The sequence below is a fragment of the Homarus americanus genome, unplaced genomic scaffold (assembly GCF_018991925.1).
Source record: "Homarus americanus isolate GMGI-L3 unplaced genomic scaffold, GMGI_Hamer_2.0 scaffold18884, whole genome shotgun sequence".
Taxonomy (NCBI): Eukaryota; Metazoa; Arthropoda; class Malacostraca; order Decapoda; family Nephropidae; genus Homarus; species Homarus americanus.
Window position 1 is genome coordinate 201,578 of NW_024741393.1, and position 17,826 is coordinate 219,403.

The following is a 17,826-nucleotide window of genomic DNA, read 5'->3' on the forward strand; positions in this document are numbered from 1 at the left end:
CCAAACCTAACCTAACGATTAAAGGTCAGGATAGGTCAGTACTATGTCACATGCTGTGTGTGTGTTCCATTGGCCTAGTGCGTGTTGAGGTCATTTGTATTCCTCACAGGCCATGGCCATGTACCTGTCCTTATGAGCACGAATTGACAACCTGACCCACTCTAGTCTCCTAATAACAACGACAATAATAACAATAACTACTACTACTAACAATAATAATAATACACATGAACACAGAGTTGCGTCATTGCTTCATTAGTCTCACTCGTTATATGAAGCAGTGAAGCATATAATGATGCAGCGCCTTAAACATTTAGTTAATGAACGAGCACACGAGTTAAGTAACACCGTAATGTACAGTTATCTTACGTCAGAACTTACATTTAGGTTTCGTAATAGCCATGCCAGAGGTGTGTGTGTGTGGTAGTAGTTATTTCTGACGCATCGGCTCCACAATCCTGCTGTAGCGAAGTAGTTTAGTGTTGCAATTTCCCCCGCCAGCTCAACAGGGGGAAACATGATAACCAATCACATGTAGCCTTGTGTGACGTCATGGAGCTGAGCCAGTCACAATATGGCAGTTTTTCCGCTGACTCATTCCACAAGACGTGACCGTATAGGTGACGCATGATGACGTGGTGTGACGTCACGAATTTTAGCCAATCATAACATTGTAGACAACGTTTATTGTTTACGAGTGTTGTGACGTAACGTTTATTGTTTACGAGTGTTGTGACGTTCGTTGGTCTGTCTGCTCTCTTAATATTAATCACTGTACATATTTGGTTCATGAATAATTGTCTTTATACATGGAAACTACACACACAAGTTACCTGATAATTAAACTCAGAAGTCTGAGGAAATTCGCTAGAGTCTGGAAGCTGTGACTGAAGACTTCCCGTGTTTCCATGACTCAATGTTTCCTGGAAGTTGTTTGTAGATAGTTTCCCTGTTAGACCTATGACTGTTGAGAGAGAGAGAGAGTATATATATTGTTGACCTTTGTGTTTGTTGACTTTCTCCCCAGGCTCGAGGTTCGTGTATATATCTCTGTCACGTTTCTCTGAGTGTTAATCCAGGTGTCAGCGATTACCTGCTATCACGATCTGACCTCTTCCTCCTCCTCCTCCTCCTACCACCCCTCACCACTATCACCCTATACCACCACCACTCCCAACCACCACTCCCTACCACCACCCACAATAATCGTTCTCTATTTACGAGTCGAGAAAACGAGTTAACCTTTGTTGTCATTGACCTGGTTTGACCCGAGGGAAGGAAGTGGCGTGTTTGTGTCTCTGCCTCGGGATGTAACAGCTTGTCTCTTTTCTTCGCCAGGCGTCCCTCATCGCCTGGCTTTTTTTTTATCTTTTGAGTCTGACGGAATTCTACCAAACTTAAAGCTGACTTACCACAGCTTAACCTAACCTAACCTTGGCTTATTTAACCTGACCTAAGCAAAATTTCTACAGCCAAACGTTCACTTATTTCGCCTAACCTAACCTAATCCAGCCTAATCTAACCTAACTCCTAATCTAGCCTAACTTAACGTATCCTAACCTAACCCAACCCAACTTAATATGGGCCCAAGTCTTAACGGGCCCCAACCTAATCTAATCTAACCATTAGGATCGGGCCCCTTAAGACTGGACCATCCCAATTCTGATGGTTAGGTTAAGTTGAGTTAGGGGCCTATTAGACCTGGGGGGGCCCGTTTGACCAGCCACCGTGGGATCTGGAACAATCTATACGAGGAGGAAGTGACTAGGCATCTGTTGTGACACCCTGTACAGTCAGTTTGTATACAGTTAATCTTTGTATAGAGCCACACAGCACATTAATGCCTCTCTCTCTCTCTCCTCTGAACACGACACACACACACACGCCCCCCCGACCGTTGTTAGGTGTGGTGGTAGAAGCTAGAGAAATATAATCCAGTGAAGTATGACCACTATTTGTGTGTTAGATTAATGTTCACTGCTCGCCAGGTGCTTGGGATCACCCGGAGATTAGATACCTTGGCTTATTTCACCTGAAGATTAACCCCCCCCCTCCTAACGCTAACCATCATCACCACCACGCCACCACACTATTACTACACCACACTATTACTACACCATACACACCACACCACCACACTTGGGGGTGACTTAAGAAAATATTCATGTTGACACAGTGGCTGGCGTTCGCTCCCGTGCATTGTGTATTTTGACTTCACATCATCCTTGTTTTCTTTACTTCCTTCCTTCCCTCCTTCCTTCCTTCCTTCCTTCTTTCTTTCCTTCCTTCCTTCCTTCCTTCCTTCCTTCCTTCCTTCCTTCCTTCTTTCTTTCTTTCCCTCCTTCCTTCCTTCCTTCCTTCCCTCCTTCCTTCCTTCTTTCCCTCCTTTCTTCTTTCCCTCCTTCCTTCCTTCCTTTATCTCATTTCTTCCTCCCCCCATATTCTTATACATCCTTTCCTCCTCCTCCTCTTTGCCTTGGGCCAATGTGACGTCATCTTCCGGTGTCAACCAGTACAACCTTACTCCTCACCCCGTCCATCCTCCCTCCATCCTCCACTCCAGTCTTCCTCCTCCCTCCATCCTCCACTCCAGTCTTCCTCCTCCCTCCATCCTCCACTCCAGTCTTCCTCCTCCCTCCATCCTCCACTCCAGTCTTCCTCCTCCCTATCTCCTCCTCGTCCTCTTTCCATCCTCCCTCCCAGTCATCTTCATCCTCCCTTACCTCTCCCACCCCACATCCTTACCTCTGTACCTCATCCTCCACCTTCCCCACTCTTCCTTCAGCCCCCCCTACAGGAGGAGTTAACAGGCAGGTGGTGGAGGAAGGATGGAGGAAGGGTAGTGGTGGAGAGAGGCAGTGTGAGGGAGGGGGTGAGGGAGGGTGAGGGGGTGAGGGAGAGGGTTGGGAGTGAGTCAGTGTTCTCTCAGCGTCCCCCCACAGTCTCAGTCTGCCGGCCGGTGTTATCAAACCACCACGGACGCTGTACTGTGCTGTGCCGGGCTGTACCTCACGCCCCTACAGGTGTTGTTCTCGCGCTGTTAACCACACACGGATGCTGTGCTCGTCCTCTGTTATATTACTGTGTCCGCTGCTGTGTTAACTCCGCTGCTGTGTTAACTCCGCTGCTGTGCTATGATCGTTGCTGTGTTAAATTCGTTGTTGTGATACATGACCTTGCCATGTCTGTACTGTGTCGTGTCTGTGTTAATGCTGTTCTAGTGCTGTGCGAGGCCTCATCAGATTAGAGTGAGAGAGGTAAAGTGTGGTGATGTGTGTTAAGCCATCACAGGTGTTGTTTTAGTGTGTGTGTGTGTGTGTGTGTAAGAGAAACACACATGTGGACCCCAATGTTAACGGTTAGGCTATAGATTTGGTTAAGTTAGTTTGGGTTGGTTAGTTTCGGTTCAGTTGGGTTTGGGTAGGTTAATTTGGTTAGGTTAAGCTGTGCTAGGTTAGTTTAATTTAGTTTAGCTTGAATTAATTTAGTTTTGGTTAGAATCGTTAGATGGCGTTAGGCCAGGTCAAAATATAATCGGGTTAAGTTAAATTCAGAAAGAAGAATTAGCTTTAAGCTAAATTGGACTTCTTTAAGTTAGATTAGGTTGAGTTAACTGATAGTGACAATTACAAAATCCTGAACCAATTAAATGCTTGAATTCCCTAGTTACATTAACCATCCCAATTACACCATAACAATCCGCCTCGACTCAACTCACGTCATCCACTCATGTTATTCTTAAACTCTTCCATAACTTGTAAGATCATGTTAATGTAGAGTTAACCTGGAGGACGACCTGTAATTTAACCTAAGCAGTGAGGATGAGGTGTTGCCAGGAGTCGATAATGCAACACTGATGATGATTGGTGTTGATTTTCCTCCACAGGGACGTGTTGTGAGGTGTTGTTTTGATGAAGGATGTGGTAAATAATGGGGGGTGAAAGGGAGATGGGTAGTGATGGGGGAGTAATGGGAGAGGGATGAATGATGGGGTAGGGATGGGATGGAATGGATGGCCTCCTGACATTTGAGAAGTAAATCAATCTCTCTCAATTGTTCACCGAGGCTCTGATGCTTTCCCTGTGAACGTCACCCTAACCTCACCTCACCAAGTCTTGCCGCTGGTGTGTGTGTCTGGGCAAGGTGAAACTATGAGCAAGTAATTGGGGACCTGAATGTTAATGGTTAGCCAGTGCAGTCGGCGAGTTGTCCGGTCTTCTCGGACTATTCCTTGACACTGGGTCATGCAACTCGTTAACTCAGGGTGTGGTTGTTGTGTTGGTGACAGCTACACCTAAAACAAACTCATGCCTTGGTGGCCCTTGGGCCGGCCATCCTCGTTACACGGACAACCATTATATTGTGTGCGCGCGCGCGCGCGCGCCTGTATGCATGTACGTGCATAAATATGTGTGTGTCAAATGTGTGTGTGTCAGTTTATATGTAAGTTTCATCTACATTCCGTACGTTCGTGTTTACAAAGGACACGGACACCCTACACCTAAGTGTGCCAGTACAGTACGTGGGAAGGCTGGTCGTCCGTTCCGTCCGTGTTAAGGAGAATCTAGGTCGTGGTTTGACCTTCAACATCCACATTAAAAATAATACTGTAATTGACTTTCTTGGGCGATAGATGTTCCCGATAACATTGTAGACCAGGTACTTAAGTTCGTGGAAGTGTGTGTGTGTGTGTGGTGTGGTATGTATGTATGTATGTATGTGGGTCTCTATCGTGTATGATGTTAGGTTGTATATTGTAACACACACACAAAAATTTAGACCGTGTGAATTATTGTGAAAGTCTCTGGCATTTTATGAAGGAATGTGTGTGTGGGGGGTTGGGTGGGATGTTGGATCTGTCTGTCTGTGTCTGTCTATCTGTCTGTGTCTGTCTATCTGTCTGTCTGTGTCTGTCTGTCTATCGCGAGGAAGCTTGGATTGTGTTAACAGGCGGTGATGACAGGAATTGTGGTTGTCATGTGATTGTTATGACACTTGTGAGTCTTGTTTGTTTTGTTGTTGTAGGTGATGTTTTTGTTGTGAAATAAGCTGAGATGTTTAATCTTCAGGTGAAATAAGCTGGTGGTGTCGAATAAGCTGGGGTGTCGAATCTTCTGGTGAAATAAGCTGGGGTGTGTATTCTTCAGGTGGTGCCATTTTCTTTCATTACATAAAGTTTCTTCAAGTGTTAAGTCTTGAAGGAACTGGTGAAATGTTTGAAGGTAATTATTACTCTTTTAGCACCGAGGCGGATCCTTCTCCCCTACACAGTGAGGGTGTGTGTGTGTGTGGAGCATCCCTCAACAAACAGACCTCTGTGTGTGTGTGTGTGTGTGTGTGTGGAGCATCCCACAACAAACTGACCTCTCTCTGTGTGTGTGTGAAGGACTTCTTGCTGGTTCCTCTAATGACCTCTGACCTTGTGAGGGAACATTGGCCTGAGTCATGCTCGTCCACACACACACACACACGAGTGAGTATGACGTAAAGTTGGTTGGTACAAAGGAATGGTACAAATTATTGGGACTTACATTTCTGGTACAAACTTGGAACCACCTGAAGATTAGCCTCCCACCTGGCCAGTTTATTTAACCTGATGATTCAACCCCCTAACGCTACCTGGGGGGTTAACTGAGGTAAGGTGAAGTTAATGGTGGTTTAGGTTAGCGGTGTGTTAGGTTAAGTTAACAATGAATTAGATTAGGTGAGTGTTGAATTAGGGACGCGATATGTTAGGTTAAACTAGGTTAAGTTGGGTTAAGTTAGCGTTAGGTTAAATTATGTTAGGTTAAGTTGTGTTTGGTTATGTTGGGTTGGTTAAACTTCAGGTGAACTAAGCTGGGGAGATTAGGCTTCAGGTTAGGTTAGCTTAGCTTAGGTTGGATTGGGTTGGTAAATCTTCAGGTGAACTAAGCTGGGGAGACTAAGCTTCAGGTGAGGTCTCGAGATGTTTGTTCAGTCTGGTGGTTTAGCAGACAAGGGCGGGTCATCCACCTCTCTGAAGGCGTCCAACCAAGGAGACCCCCCTGTGGTAGTGCCCTCAGGAGATCACCTTCTGCAGGAACACTGGCTTAGTGTGTGTGTGTGTGTGTGAAGTAATGCAGAGAGAGAGAGTATTGTATTATGTACTAACTCACTACCATTAACTATTGAAACACATTAACAGACCTTCATATCAACACGTCTATCGATCAGCGGTAAACACAACTCTCATCTTTATCACCACCTATTTGAATTTCTTTATTTATTGAAGCACAAAAACATTTATTACATTAAGAACTTCGTCGTGTTGTGAATTTTTTTTGTCGAGTAAAAAAATCGTAATAAAAATGGTATCGTGATTTAAATGTCTTATTAATTACAGAACTACTTCGACCATTGTTTAAGATTGTTCAAGTGTGGAGATAAGAGCCTGATGGTAATTATTATATTGTAGAAACTTAAAAAAAAATAAAAGATGAACGATCGATCCAGGTAAATGGAACACCTGAAACAAAATGAACATGAGTCGTACAGATGAACCTTAATAATAGACGGAAAAAACTGAAACAAAAGACGAACGATTGTAAACACCGAAAGTAAACAATCTTAAGGAACATAGAGAGACTAACTACATAACTTAATGGTCTGAAAGGAGGTCTCTACATCTACACGAGGTTGCTGTAGGTAGTGATGACAGACCTCACCTGAAGGGAACTACATTAATCCACGTCTTACCTGTGTCTACACCTTCCACTGTCTGTAAAGTGCTGGAAGTTGTCATTACTTATAAACACTTTCCATGACGTATAAGTGACATAGAAATTGACAAATACAATATTAAGCAGGAAGTTATTTAAGTACATAAGTGGCAAGTGGAATATTAATTAGAAAGTTACTTAAGTATCTTCTTAAGTAACAAGTGATACATTAACCAGAAAGTTACTTGAATTACCGTACCGTATAAGTAACATATATACAGTACCAGGTAGTTCTTCAGAGTAACAGGAACAGTAATCAGTCTTCCACCATCATCATGCCCGCCAAGTATTATGAAGGTAAGGTGTCTTGTATAATGTACCTATAGTTATCTGATCTTGATTAATTTACCTAACCTAACCCTTTTAGGCCTTTCATTGTATTGGGGGGTGTAGTACATGACGTCATAGATCTTCGTGACAGTACATGACGTCATAGAATCTTCGTGACAGTACATGACGTCATAGAATCTTCGTGACAGTACATGACGTCATAGGCTCCTAGTAACTGTAACTCTCACATCAGCCGCTAGGACTCCCCGTGTCGCTGTAGTCGGTTAAGGTATATTCTTAAACTTTGTCTCTTAACTCTCCTACCCACCCACCCACCCACCCACCCACCACCACCTACCTACCTGCCTCCTCACCTGTGTCCTAATGACCTTCACTACCTCCTCCTCACCGCTGCCAAGGTCTCGTTGATTATAATCGTCAAGACAAAAGACAATCGGGCAGTGTTGACAAGGAGGAAGATATTTTTAAGTAAACAGACACGCCCATCGATGACAATAGTGATGATGAGTGTGCGGTGATAAAGAGAGGTGAGGAGTGGGAGGATGGTGAGGGAGTGAGAGGATGATGAGGGAGTGGGAGGATGATGAGGGAGTGGGAGGATGATGGTGGGGGTGAGAGGATGGTGAGGGAGTGAGGATGGTGAGGAGAGTGGGGGGGTGATGGAGGAAGTGTAGAAGCCGTGGAGGAAGTATGCTGACAGACCAGCTTCGCTTGGCTGACTGTCCACGGCTGACAGCTTAAGTTAATGATGTAGCGCTGGTCAGGAGGAAGAGGAAGGAGAGTAGGAGGAGGAGGAGGAGTAGAGGTAAGGGAAAAATTCAGCACTGTACTTGGAGAGGATCACATGAAGTATAGACACCCCTAGCTTATTTCACCTGAAGATTATTATTAAGATTACTATTATTATTACTATTATTATTATTATTATTATTATTATTATTATTATTATTATTATTATTATATTTTACATCCCATCCAACACCATTCATTATTCACATACACGTTATTTCAGTCTTACGTTGGATAAACTGTATAAAAATGTAAAAAAAAAAACTGCCTCATTTGTCTTACACCTAAAAACTTAGCTGCGTAATCCTGATAAAGTGCGTGGTGTTGTGGTAGGTGCGTTGCTGTGGTCAGTGGATGTTATCCAGCCTTGTGTGTGTGTGCCAAGCTCTGTGAACCACTGGAAAATAAAATGAATCTTGATCCACCCAGCGTTTGTCCAGTTGTCTCTCGAGGATCATTGTTGTGTTGAGAGGTGTACGTGTGGGGGTGGTGTACGTGTGGGGATGGTGTACGTGTGGGGATGGTGTACGTGTGGGGCTGGTGTACGTGTGGGGCTGGTGTACGTGTGGGGCTGGTGTACGTATGGAGTGGTGTACGTATGTATGTCCTTGGTGATGGACGTTACGCTCATATGTAAAGGATGTGGGCGCCGCCTTGGTCCCGCCTTCTGTAACTGGGTACACACACACACAAAATGTCTGAACTGTAACTGGGCCGCCCATTGTATAGCTTTCATTGCTGGCTAGATTGGTGCACTCACTCACTCACTCACTCATTGTGTTTTTGTACAATGTTAAAAACGTTTGGCTTCATAAAGAATATCATATGCTGTCGAGTTATCCTTGGTCACAGTGTTTCACTGTTTACTTGTGTTATTTACCTGCACTGTCGAGGTACACCGTATACCTGTCTGCCCTGTCTGTATACTCGTTTGATTAGGTTTGGTTAACATTGGGTTAGATTAGGTCAGGTTAGGTCAGGTCAGAATTGGTGTGTGTCTGGCTGTCTGTTTATATATATGTATTTTAGTTGTGTGTGGTAATAATAATAATAATAATAAACGGTTTATTAATAGAGTTGCAGCAGGTGGCTGAAAATATACAGACTTACATTTGATTTAGACATAATGATATAATATGCGTTCAATACATTTACAGGGCTGTACAGTACATAAATCAGGAGTTGTTTATTATTTTAACAATAGATGGGATGGTGCTGTTCTTATATCTATCGGTGCGGGCTCTTGTGTGTGTGTGAGAGGGGTTAAGCCATTGAATTCGAGAGAGAGGTTGTCAAAGTTCTCTCTTTATCTCTCTCTTAAGTACCTCATTCGAAACCCTAAGAACTGTTCAATACAGGATGTTTACCTGTTGTTATACTTATTAATGAAGTTGTACGGTGGATAGATAGATAGATTTTATGACAATGTTACCAAATAGATGTTATTGTAATGTTTGAGTTGTCGTGTTAATTTTGTCATCACAGAAAACGGCAGTGCCTGGGTACTGTGAGAAAACCAACAGTTGAAAGGGATAACTTGTGTATATTTCGTGGTGGGGTTTTATTATTTATCTTTCTCATTATTTCTGCTCTTTCTTTGTCTCTCTTCTCTCTTTATTTCACCTCTTTCTTACTGTCTGTCCTTTGTATTTATTTTGCGTCTCTCTCTCTCTCTCTCTCTCTCTCTCTCTCTCTCTCTCTCATATGCTATAGGCTGTGGATGAGAGTATTTAATGACTCGACAACTACCACCAACCAACTACCTAATTACCTGGCCGCTCGTTAAGGGTGATTAAGGAGGGATAACGAGGTAAGGACGCGTGCGCTCGACTGCCATATGGCCTGGTTAACACACTCTTGTTCAGTACAGACGTCCTGTGACGCACGCGCGCGTACTCGCATGCACGTGCGCGCCCCCACCCCCCCTGACACACACGCCCTTCCTGCCCTGGTCTAAGTGGTGGCGATGCACCCCCACACACACACACACACACACACCCCACACACACACACACACACACACACCCCACACACACACACACACCCCACACACACACACACACCCACACACCCCCACACACACCCACACACACACACCCCACACACACACACACATACCTATCTATGTATGTTATAATATGTGAATTAAATGCTGTAATTGTTGCTTATGTAATAGATGTATACGTGTGTGTCGCGGAAGGGTCACACGCACACTACAACACCATTGACATAACTAGAGCCTCCCTGATTAGAGTTGTCTCTGTGTGTCTGTCTACTTTCGTGAGTCTGTTTCTGTTTATCCGTCTGTTTACTTGCGTCTGTCTTTCGGTTTTATTGTCTATTTGTTGTCTGCTTCTGTGTTCTTGTTGCCTGTCTATATCTGTTTGTCTGTCAACTTCTTTGTGTCAGTCTGTTTTTTTTTCTGTGTTTTTTTATGGCGTCCAAGTATTAGTCTCGGAAGATAATAAATTCACGTTAACTGTGTAGATTTCCGCTGGTTTATTTCTTCAACACGCAAAAAAGAAATTGATTTATTTGTCCTGAGAGAGAGAGAGAGAGAGAGAGAGAGAGAGAGAGAGAGAGAGCACCATCCCTCCAACCAATACCTCCCTCCCTCTACTCCAACACCTCCCTCCCTCCCTCTTATACTCCACGACCCTTCACACCACCACCCAGCCCACTACACCTGCACGCCACCACACACACGAACACCCTCGTTTCAACACCGGGCCACAAGTCTTAATAGAGACAAGTTAGTACACACTTAGGAGGCAAGGAGGGCTGCAGGCGACCTCTCCTTCACCACACATACTACACCCACCTAACCCTACCGGCCGGCCAAACAAACCCACCCACCCACACACCCCCACACACACCCACACCCTGTACTGCCTTACGTATGGGCTATGTGACTCCAGTGTGTTCGTGTGTATAATAATGTTTTGTGTGAAGGAAAGGAAAGGGGTGATGGATTTACCCGTGTTGTTGAAAATATAATTCGTGAATGTACAGGTTAATGACGAAGGTGTTAGAAAATTATTTATACTTGAAGTGAAAATGAATCTACGAGTTACTGATGGATTATGGTGTTAAAGGCACTTGTGCTTTTACTGAAAATTAATCTAGATGTTTCTGATAACATATATGGTACTAAAATAACTCGTCCATGAACTGAAAATGGACATACAAGTTACTGATAACACATATGGTACTAAAATAACGAACTGAAAATGAACATACGAGTTTGTGAAAGTGAATGTGCTGGATTGTGACAAAGAATAGAGCATGGAGAAATTTATAAACAGTCAGCTTTAGGGTAATTGCTCTAGGGGGTGATAGAACCGCTGCCTCTCGTGTGTACAGTCACGTCTGAGGCAATTTATAAAAAGGTGTTAATATTTTATGGTGTGGTGATAGTAGTCGGGGTATATCCAGAGTATATTCACAGTGTTTTCAAGGTATATTTGGAGTATATTCACAGTATATTCAGAGTATATTCAGGAGAGTTAGTTTGTATACATTAAGGTCAAGTATGTTGCAGTTTAATGGTGTATCGCGGTGGGTGATTGGTCAAACCGTATTTATTAAGGCTTGTAATGTATATAACCTGGATGCTACAACAACAACAGTATAATACAACATATCAACAATACAATAGAACATAACATAACAACAATACGATAACAACAACAATAAGAGGAACAACACAACATTCACAACTCAACAACACGACACAACACCGCAACACAACGACACGACGCAACACATGGATCATCAGTCACAAACTAACGTGTCGACTTCTGCTCGTGTCGGATTGGTACACAAGTCGATCAATATAGCTTTGTGATCTTGTTCATTTATCTTCCTCAGTCATGTTTCTCGGTTGTATTTCTAAGTCGTGTTTTTTGGTTTAGTCCTCAGTCGTGTTCCTCATCCATGTTCCTCAGTCGTGTTCCTCAGTCTATATCCTCGTGTTTATCGCTTGACTGCCTCACTTAAGCTGTCAGGTTGCATTCGTTGCACGTGATCGGTGTGCAACGAGTTGATTGATTCACTTAACTTCAACTGATATGTCACTCTTATTGTTTGGTTGGGTTTGGTTAGTGTTAGTATCTGGTATTGATTTTAATGTTTTTGTCCTAGTTTCTATTCATTGGGATGTGAGTTATGGGTTGTGAGAAATGATCGTAATGAGTTGTGGTATGCAGGCCAGAGTTGTAAATATTGTCTGGGTCATCATTAATTACCGCCAGGGAGAGTCCAGTCAGGTATTCATTCAGGTGATTAATGCACAGGTGAAGGTATACTACACAGGTGAGGGTATACTGCACAGGTGAGGGTACACTACACAGGTGAGGGTATACTACACAGGTGAGGGTACACTGCACAGATGAGGGTACACTACACAGGTGAGGGTATACTACACAGGTGAGGGTATACTACACAGGTGAGGGTATACTACACAGGTGAGGGTATACTACACAGGTGAGGGTACACTACATAGGTGAGGTATACTACAGGTGAGGGGTACACTACACAGGTGAGGGTATACTACACAGGTGAGGTACACTACACAGGTGAGGTACACTACACAGGTGAGGGTACACACTGCACAGTGAGGTACACTACACAGGTGAGGTACACTACACAGGTGAGGTACACTACACAGGTGAGGGTACACTACACAGGTGAGGTATACTACAGGTGAGGGGTACACTACACAGGTGAGGGTGTACTACACAGGTGGTGCTGCTGGGTGAGGGTACACCACAGGTGAGGGGTATACTACCTGGGTGAGGGGTACACTACACAGGTGAGGGGTACACTACACAGGTGAGGGTACACTACAGGTGAAATTACCACAGGTGAGGTATACTACAGGTGGTACACTGCACAGGTGAGGGTACACTACACAGGTGAGGGTATACTACACAGGTGAGGGTACACTGCACAGGTGAGGGTACACTACACAGGTGAGGGTACACTGCACAGGTGAGGGTACACTACACAGGTGAGGGTACACTACACAGGTGAGGGTACACTACACAGGTGAGGGTACACTACATAGGTGAAGGTGTATTCAGGTATGCACTGGATGTTGTCATGACCTTTCGATGCTGTCAAAATGATCACGTGTGTGCTTGAACCCCGAGGGACCTAATACCAGTCTCGCCACACCCTCCCCTTCAGTCTGGCTTTCCCGAGTCCTAAGAACGAATTCCAATGTCATTCGTTATTTTGACAGCTGTTGTTAGTTAGGTTAGGTTAAAGTACATTTGGTAAGATTAAGGCATAGGTTAAGGTAGATTAGGGTAAGTTAAGTTAGCTTTAACATAAGGATGATTGCTCTTTAAGGTGAAATAAACTCTGTGTGGAGGGCTGATCTTCATGTGGTCCAGGAAGGTTGTGATATACTGTATACAGCTGTTGCTCAGGATATATGACGTACTAGTGCCATATATTGACTTATAAGACGAATTGTTATGATGGTGTTGGTAGTGCCGTAGGACAATCATGTATACTGATTAGAGGACTTGTATAGTGATGGATGGTGAAGGTGACACGTGAATTGTGCGGGTGGTGGTAGTGGTGTCAGTCCTTCCTTGTACAATATAAGGGACAGTCGCTACTACTTACCTCTGTCACTCGTTATAAATACTGAGTGTGGTTTGACATTTCACAGCTCTTGAGAAACATATCGATATGGTCACCTGTCCAAGGAGACCACAGAGCGGAAGTTTACAAGTGATCATTAATATCGAATTGTGTTTCTAAATCTCTGTTAATGGCTCAACCAGATGATCAGAATTACACTGAACATACATTGAGGCCTCAGTGTTTTATCTCAGTGTGGAATGTTACATAGACAAGGTGTGTTCTTACATAACTTTAAGAACAAGTACAGGAGAAGTGAACGCTGTTAGAGAGGTTGTGATGCGAGCCTCGGCTGTGTTGCAGAATGATCGTCAGTGTCCTATAAACTAAGAGAGTCGATCAGTGTTCAGTAATAACAAACAAACAAACACTGACTCTTTAGCACCCATGTATGAAATCCCGGAGTCGGTGGAAGGAGGACCCCTATCCCACACAGGACACGTCTCCTCAGGTGGGTGATGGGGACCAGACCAGTCCCCGCTACCAGGGAGGGGGCCGTCCCCAGCAGGGAACTTCCGTACTTCATCAGGAGCGACGAGTGCGACGTGCCCAGGAAACAGCGCTTCAAGAAACTCCAGTTCTCCAGCAGCCTCGAGGAATGGGATTTACCACCACCAAGCCGCCCCTTCTTCAGTAGCCAAAAGTCCCTTTTAGACGTGGATGATGAGGAACTCCATCTGTCTTATACTCCTCGGTTCTTGGCTAGTGCTGACACACATTTACCCCCTACTCGACGGTCCTTGGCCAGTTCTGACACACATTTACCCCCCACTCGACGGTCCTTGGCCAGTTCTGACACACATTTACCCCCCACTCGACGGACCTTGGCCAGTTCTGACACACATTTACCCCGCACTCGACGGTCCTTGGCCAGTTCTGACACCGAGGTCCCCCCCAGAGGTCACTTCGTCAGCCGGGATTCACGGGAGGGGAGCACAAGACCTGCTTTCTCGACCAACGGGAAACTTCCTCTGCTACACCGGGAGGATAAAGACCACCTGGATGTGCCCACCAAGCTGCCCTTCTCCTACAGCTACGAGTACTTCAGGAGCTCTGTCAGTAGGAGCGCCTCTGTCCCCTCTCTCCTTCACGACTACGATGATGCTGGTGTGTGGTGTATTGTGACTTGTGTTGAGACGTTTTGTGTTGTGTGACGTGTTGTATTATGTTTGTGTGCTGTGTTGTGTATTGCTGTTAGTATCACTGTGTTGTGTTGCACTGCGTCTCCATGTGTGTCAATAGCCAGCTCAAGACACTGTTGTTGATGACGCAACTTTTTCTCATATTTATTATTGATCGATGTGTTGTTTAACGCCAGTCCGTGCCTGAGAGAGAGAGAGAGAGAGAGAGAGAGAAAGAGAGAGAGAGAGAGAGAGATTGTTTGCTTGTTTGTTTGTTTGCTGTGGTGCGGCGTCTGAAGTGTGTGTGTGGGGGGAGGAGGAGGAGGGAGAGAGGGCGGTACTGTCAACCATGATATAATTTCAACATTTTTCACCCTGACAGCTATTTTAATATTCGTTTTTCAAGATAATTTACTTAACCTCTCAAATAAATACAAAATGAAATATAGAATTATGTTAAGTTTGGTCCTATCGTTTTGTGTACTAGTAAAATATTTAGATTTTTTTACATGTTAATTGAAATAAAATAAACATTTAACGTAACAGGAATTTAGACGTACAGTTATAAATGGGTAAGTGAATTAACCCACAGTTCCTTATGGAAACAATTAAATATGTATTATGACACGTAAGTAGATGATATCTGAATGGTATGTTGATGCTGTGTGACCCATTTTAATATAATGTTGTTTGTTTACAGAGGACGTTGGTGTGATGGCAACATTAGGCGCCCAGTATCACTCGTCAGGCAGCAGCAGCATGGCGAGCAACAACGGTGTTTCCCGCTTGGCTATGATGCAGGTTAGTATAGTCGCTCCCTAAAACTTTGATGCCCGTCACACTCTTGTTTTAGTCTGCCCTGAAATTGGAAAGATAGAAAGTGGGAATTTTTTATGGTTAACTCTGCTAAAGTAATTATATATCGAATTTTGTTGTTTTTAATTATTACTGGGAAATATTGCTTGATTTTTTTATAAATTAAGAGTTTACAACGTAGAAAAACAGATCTCTCACGCCCGCACACACACGCCCGCACACACACACACACACACACACACACACATACATACAGGTAAACACGAGGACATTCCAACACCGTGACTGTTTGTGATGATCTTCCCGTAGTCAGCTGATTTGAGCCGTCACTAATCACCTGAAGATTAGAAACCTCATAACCTAACCCCCCCTCAAGATAGCGTTAGGGTGTTTAATCTTCAGGTGATCCTTATGTCCTAATAGAACCCACTCTTACCGGGCCCCAGTCAAGCCTAAACATTAAGCATTGGGCCCCGATGTTGATATTCCCTTGTTCTGATGGGGTCTATTAGGACTGGGGCCCATTTGACGTTCAAGCGTGGGATAGATAGATAGATAGATAGATAGATACGGGTATAATGTAGGTAGAGTGAATGTTATATACTTCTAGGAAAATACAAACCCGTACTTGGAAGGCTCCGGCCAATGACCCGAAACTGATTACTGATTTATGTATCGGTCCGTGTACTCGAGGGACAGCTGGTTCGTACTCAACGTCGTCAGTGTTATGTGGAGTTGTCCTGATGCTCTTTTGTTTTGGATCCCTTATAAGGCGTCTGTTGGTGGAATGTATTGTTTTGTACGGTATTGTGTTTATGATTCTGTTACGATAATGATTTTTTTTAGTAGTGTTATTATTATTATTTATTATTGTTGTTACGTTATTATTATTATTATTACAATTGTTAGTAGTAGTGTAACATTATTATTATTTTTATTATTATTATTACGTTATTAGTATTATTAACCTACAGATGCCATTGGCTAAAACAAGTCAAACTCTTATAAATTTTCACTAATTGACAGTCACAATCAAGGTCGCCCCCTGTTGTTTACTCTCGCTAACGACCTGTTTTTATTTAATTACGGGTTATAAAGGTCATTAATGATAAGATCTGTTATGGCCAGACACGAAAGGAGTTAAAATTCCCTCGTGTTCAAAAGTGTATTTATATTATTTTTGGCAACATTTGATTTTTTTTTGTTCCCCTCCACCCACTTTCACTCCACCCATTCACACACACACACACACTTCCTCCCACCCAAACTCTCTTCTTCACACACACACACACACACTCTCTCTCTTCCTCTCTCTCACAATCCTCCTCCCTCCCACTCTCACACCCTCCCTCCCACTCTCACACACTCCTCCCACTCACACACCCTTCCAGGAACTCAGACCCTCTCTCTTCCCTCCACTCCCACACCTGTCTACTCATGGTTAGTGTATAATTCATAGCCTTGTTGAATGTTTTTTTTTCCCGTCGGTACAGAGCTCACGTGTTTACTGATCGAAATATTACACCTTCTGCGTCTCCTTCTGCTCTGTCTGTCGGTTAGAGAACGAGAGAGAAGTTCATGTTACTTGTATCTTGTGTTCATGATGGTGACCGCAGTGATTGTTTGGTGTATGAAGCTGAAGTCAGTGAGGTGTACGAGTGTTGGAACGAGATGTGGGTTACCATGGTTACTGTGAAAACACAAGTTGATGCGCGCGTCGACTGGGCGACCTAAGAGTGAACGCTAGTGGCATTGTTCACTGGGAATTAATTGTAAAAAAGTTTATAATTTTCACTTAAAGGTAAACAGACTTGAGGTGTATGATGGTAAAATGCACAGCTGAATGTACCGGTGACACTGTGAACTCGTTGCTGGAGTGTCCGTCCCTCTGTGGTAATTTCGTCCTTGAATTTTCAAACGTGATGGAAAAAATTCCTGTCTGAACATTTCTGGGAGGCGACCACAGCAATTTGCCGCCTGTGAGCAGTAGCGGAGGGGTGGGGGAGGAGGCGCTTGGAGTGGCCACTCGTGGCGATTGCTACAGCAACAGTAATAACAAGGCGTCCATCACCCTTGAGTTGCAGGTGAGGCAGAGTGAGTGTGTGTGTGTGTGTGTCAGCATACCAGTAACAAACAGTCCGTGTTGAGGGAGCCACTGTCGCTGCTCCTCTCCACTGTCGCTGCCACTTTACATAGAGAGTTAGTGTACACATTCCTCATGCTGTGTTGTTTACGGTGATGATAAACATAGATGATGTGGCGGCTGTACGTGAGATAATAACAAATGACTACGTAATGTCACACAGCCCAGTTTGGTGACAGTGATGTGAATTAAACTGTTTATTAAGATTAGTATGGGCGAAGAAGGAGCTTTACGTGATAAATAACGTTATACTTATTATAATCGTGTGCAT

At 43.9% G+C, this 17,826-nt stretch overlaps 1 protein-coding gene across 9 annotated transcripts in view; it reads left to right on the forward strand.

The window, feature by feature from the left end:
• The window catches only part of LOC121875875 (protein transport protein SEC31-like), a 49,807-nt gene that overhangs the window by 12,792 nt on the left and 19,189 nt on the right, over positions 1 to 17,826 (forward strand). For 3 of the 9 annotated variants that reach the window (XM_042380601.1, XM_042380600.1, XM_042380599.1), the window contains exon 3: positions 15,297 to 15,397. In XM_042380601.1, the coding sequence (XP_042236535.1) occupies positions 15,311 to 15,397 (87 nt within the window). In that variant the 5' untranslated portion in view covers positions 15,297 to 15,310. Of the gene's footprint in view, positions 1 to 2,935; positions 3,024 to 6,364; positions 7,038 to 10,654; positions 10,746 to 13,618; positions 14,583 to 15,296; positions 15,398 to 17,826 lie in introns of those variants that run through there. The other 6 variants (XM_042380594.1, XM_042380595.1, XM_042380597.1 and 3 more) reach the window with 5 other exon arrangements.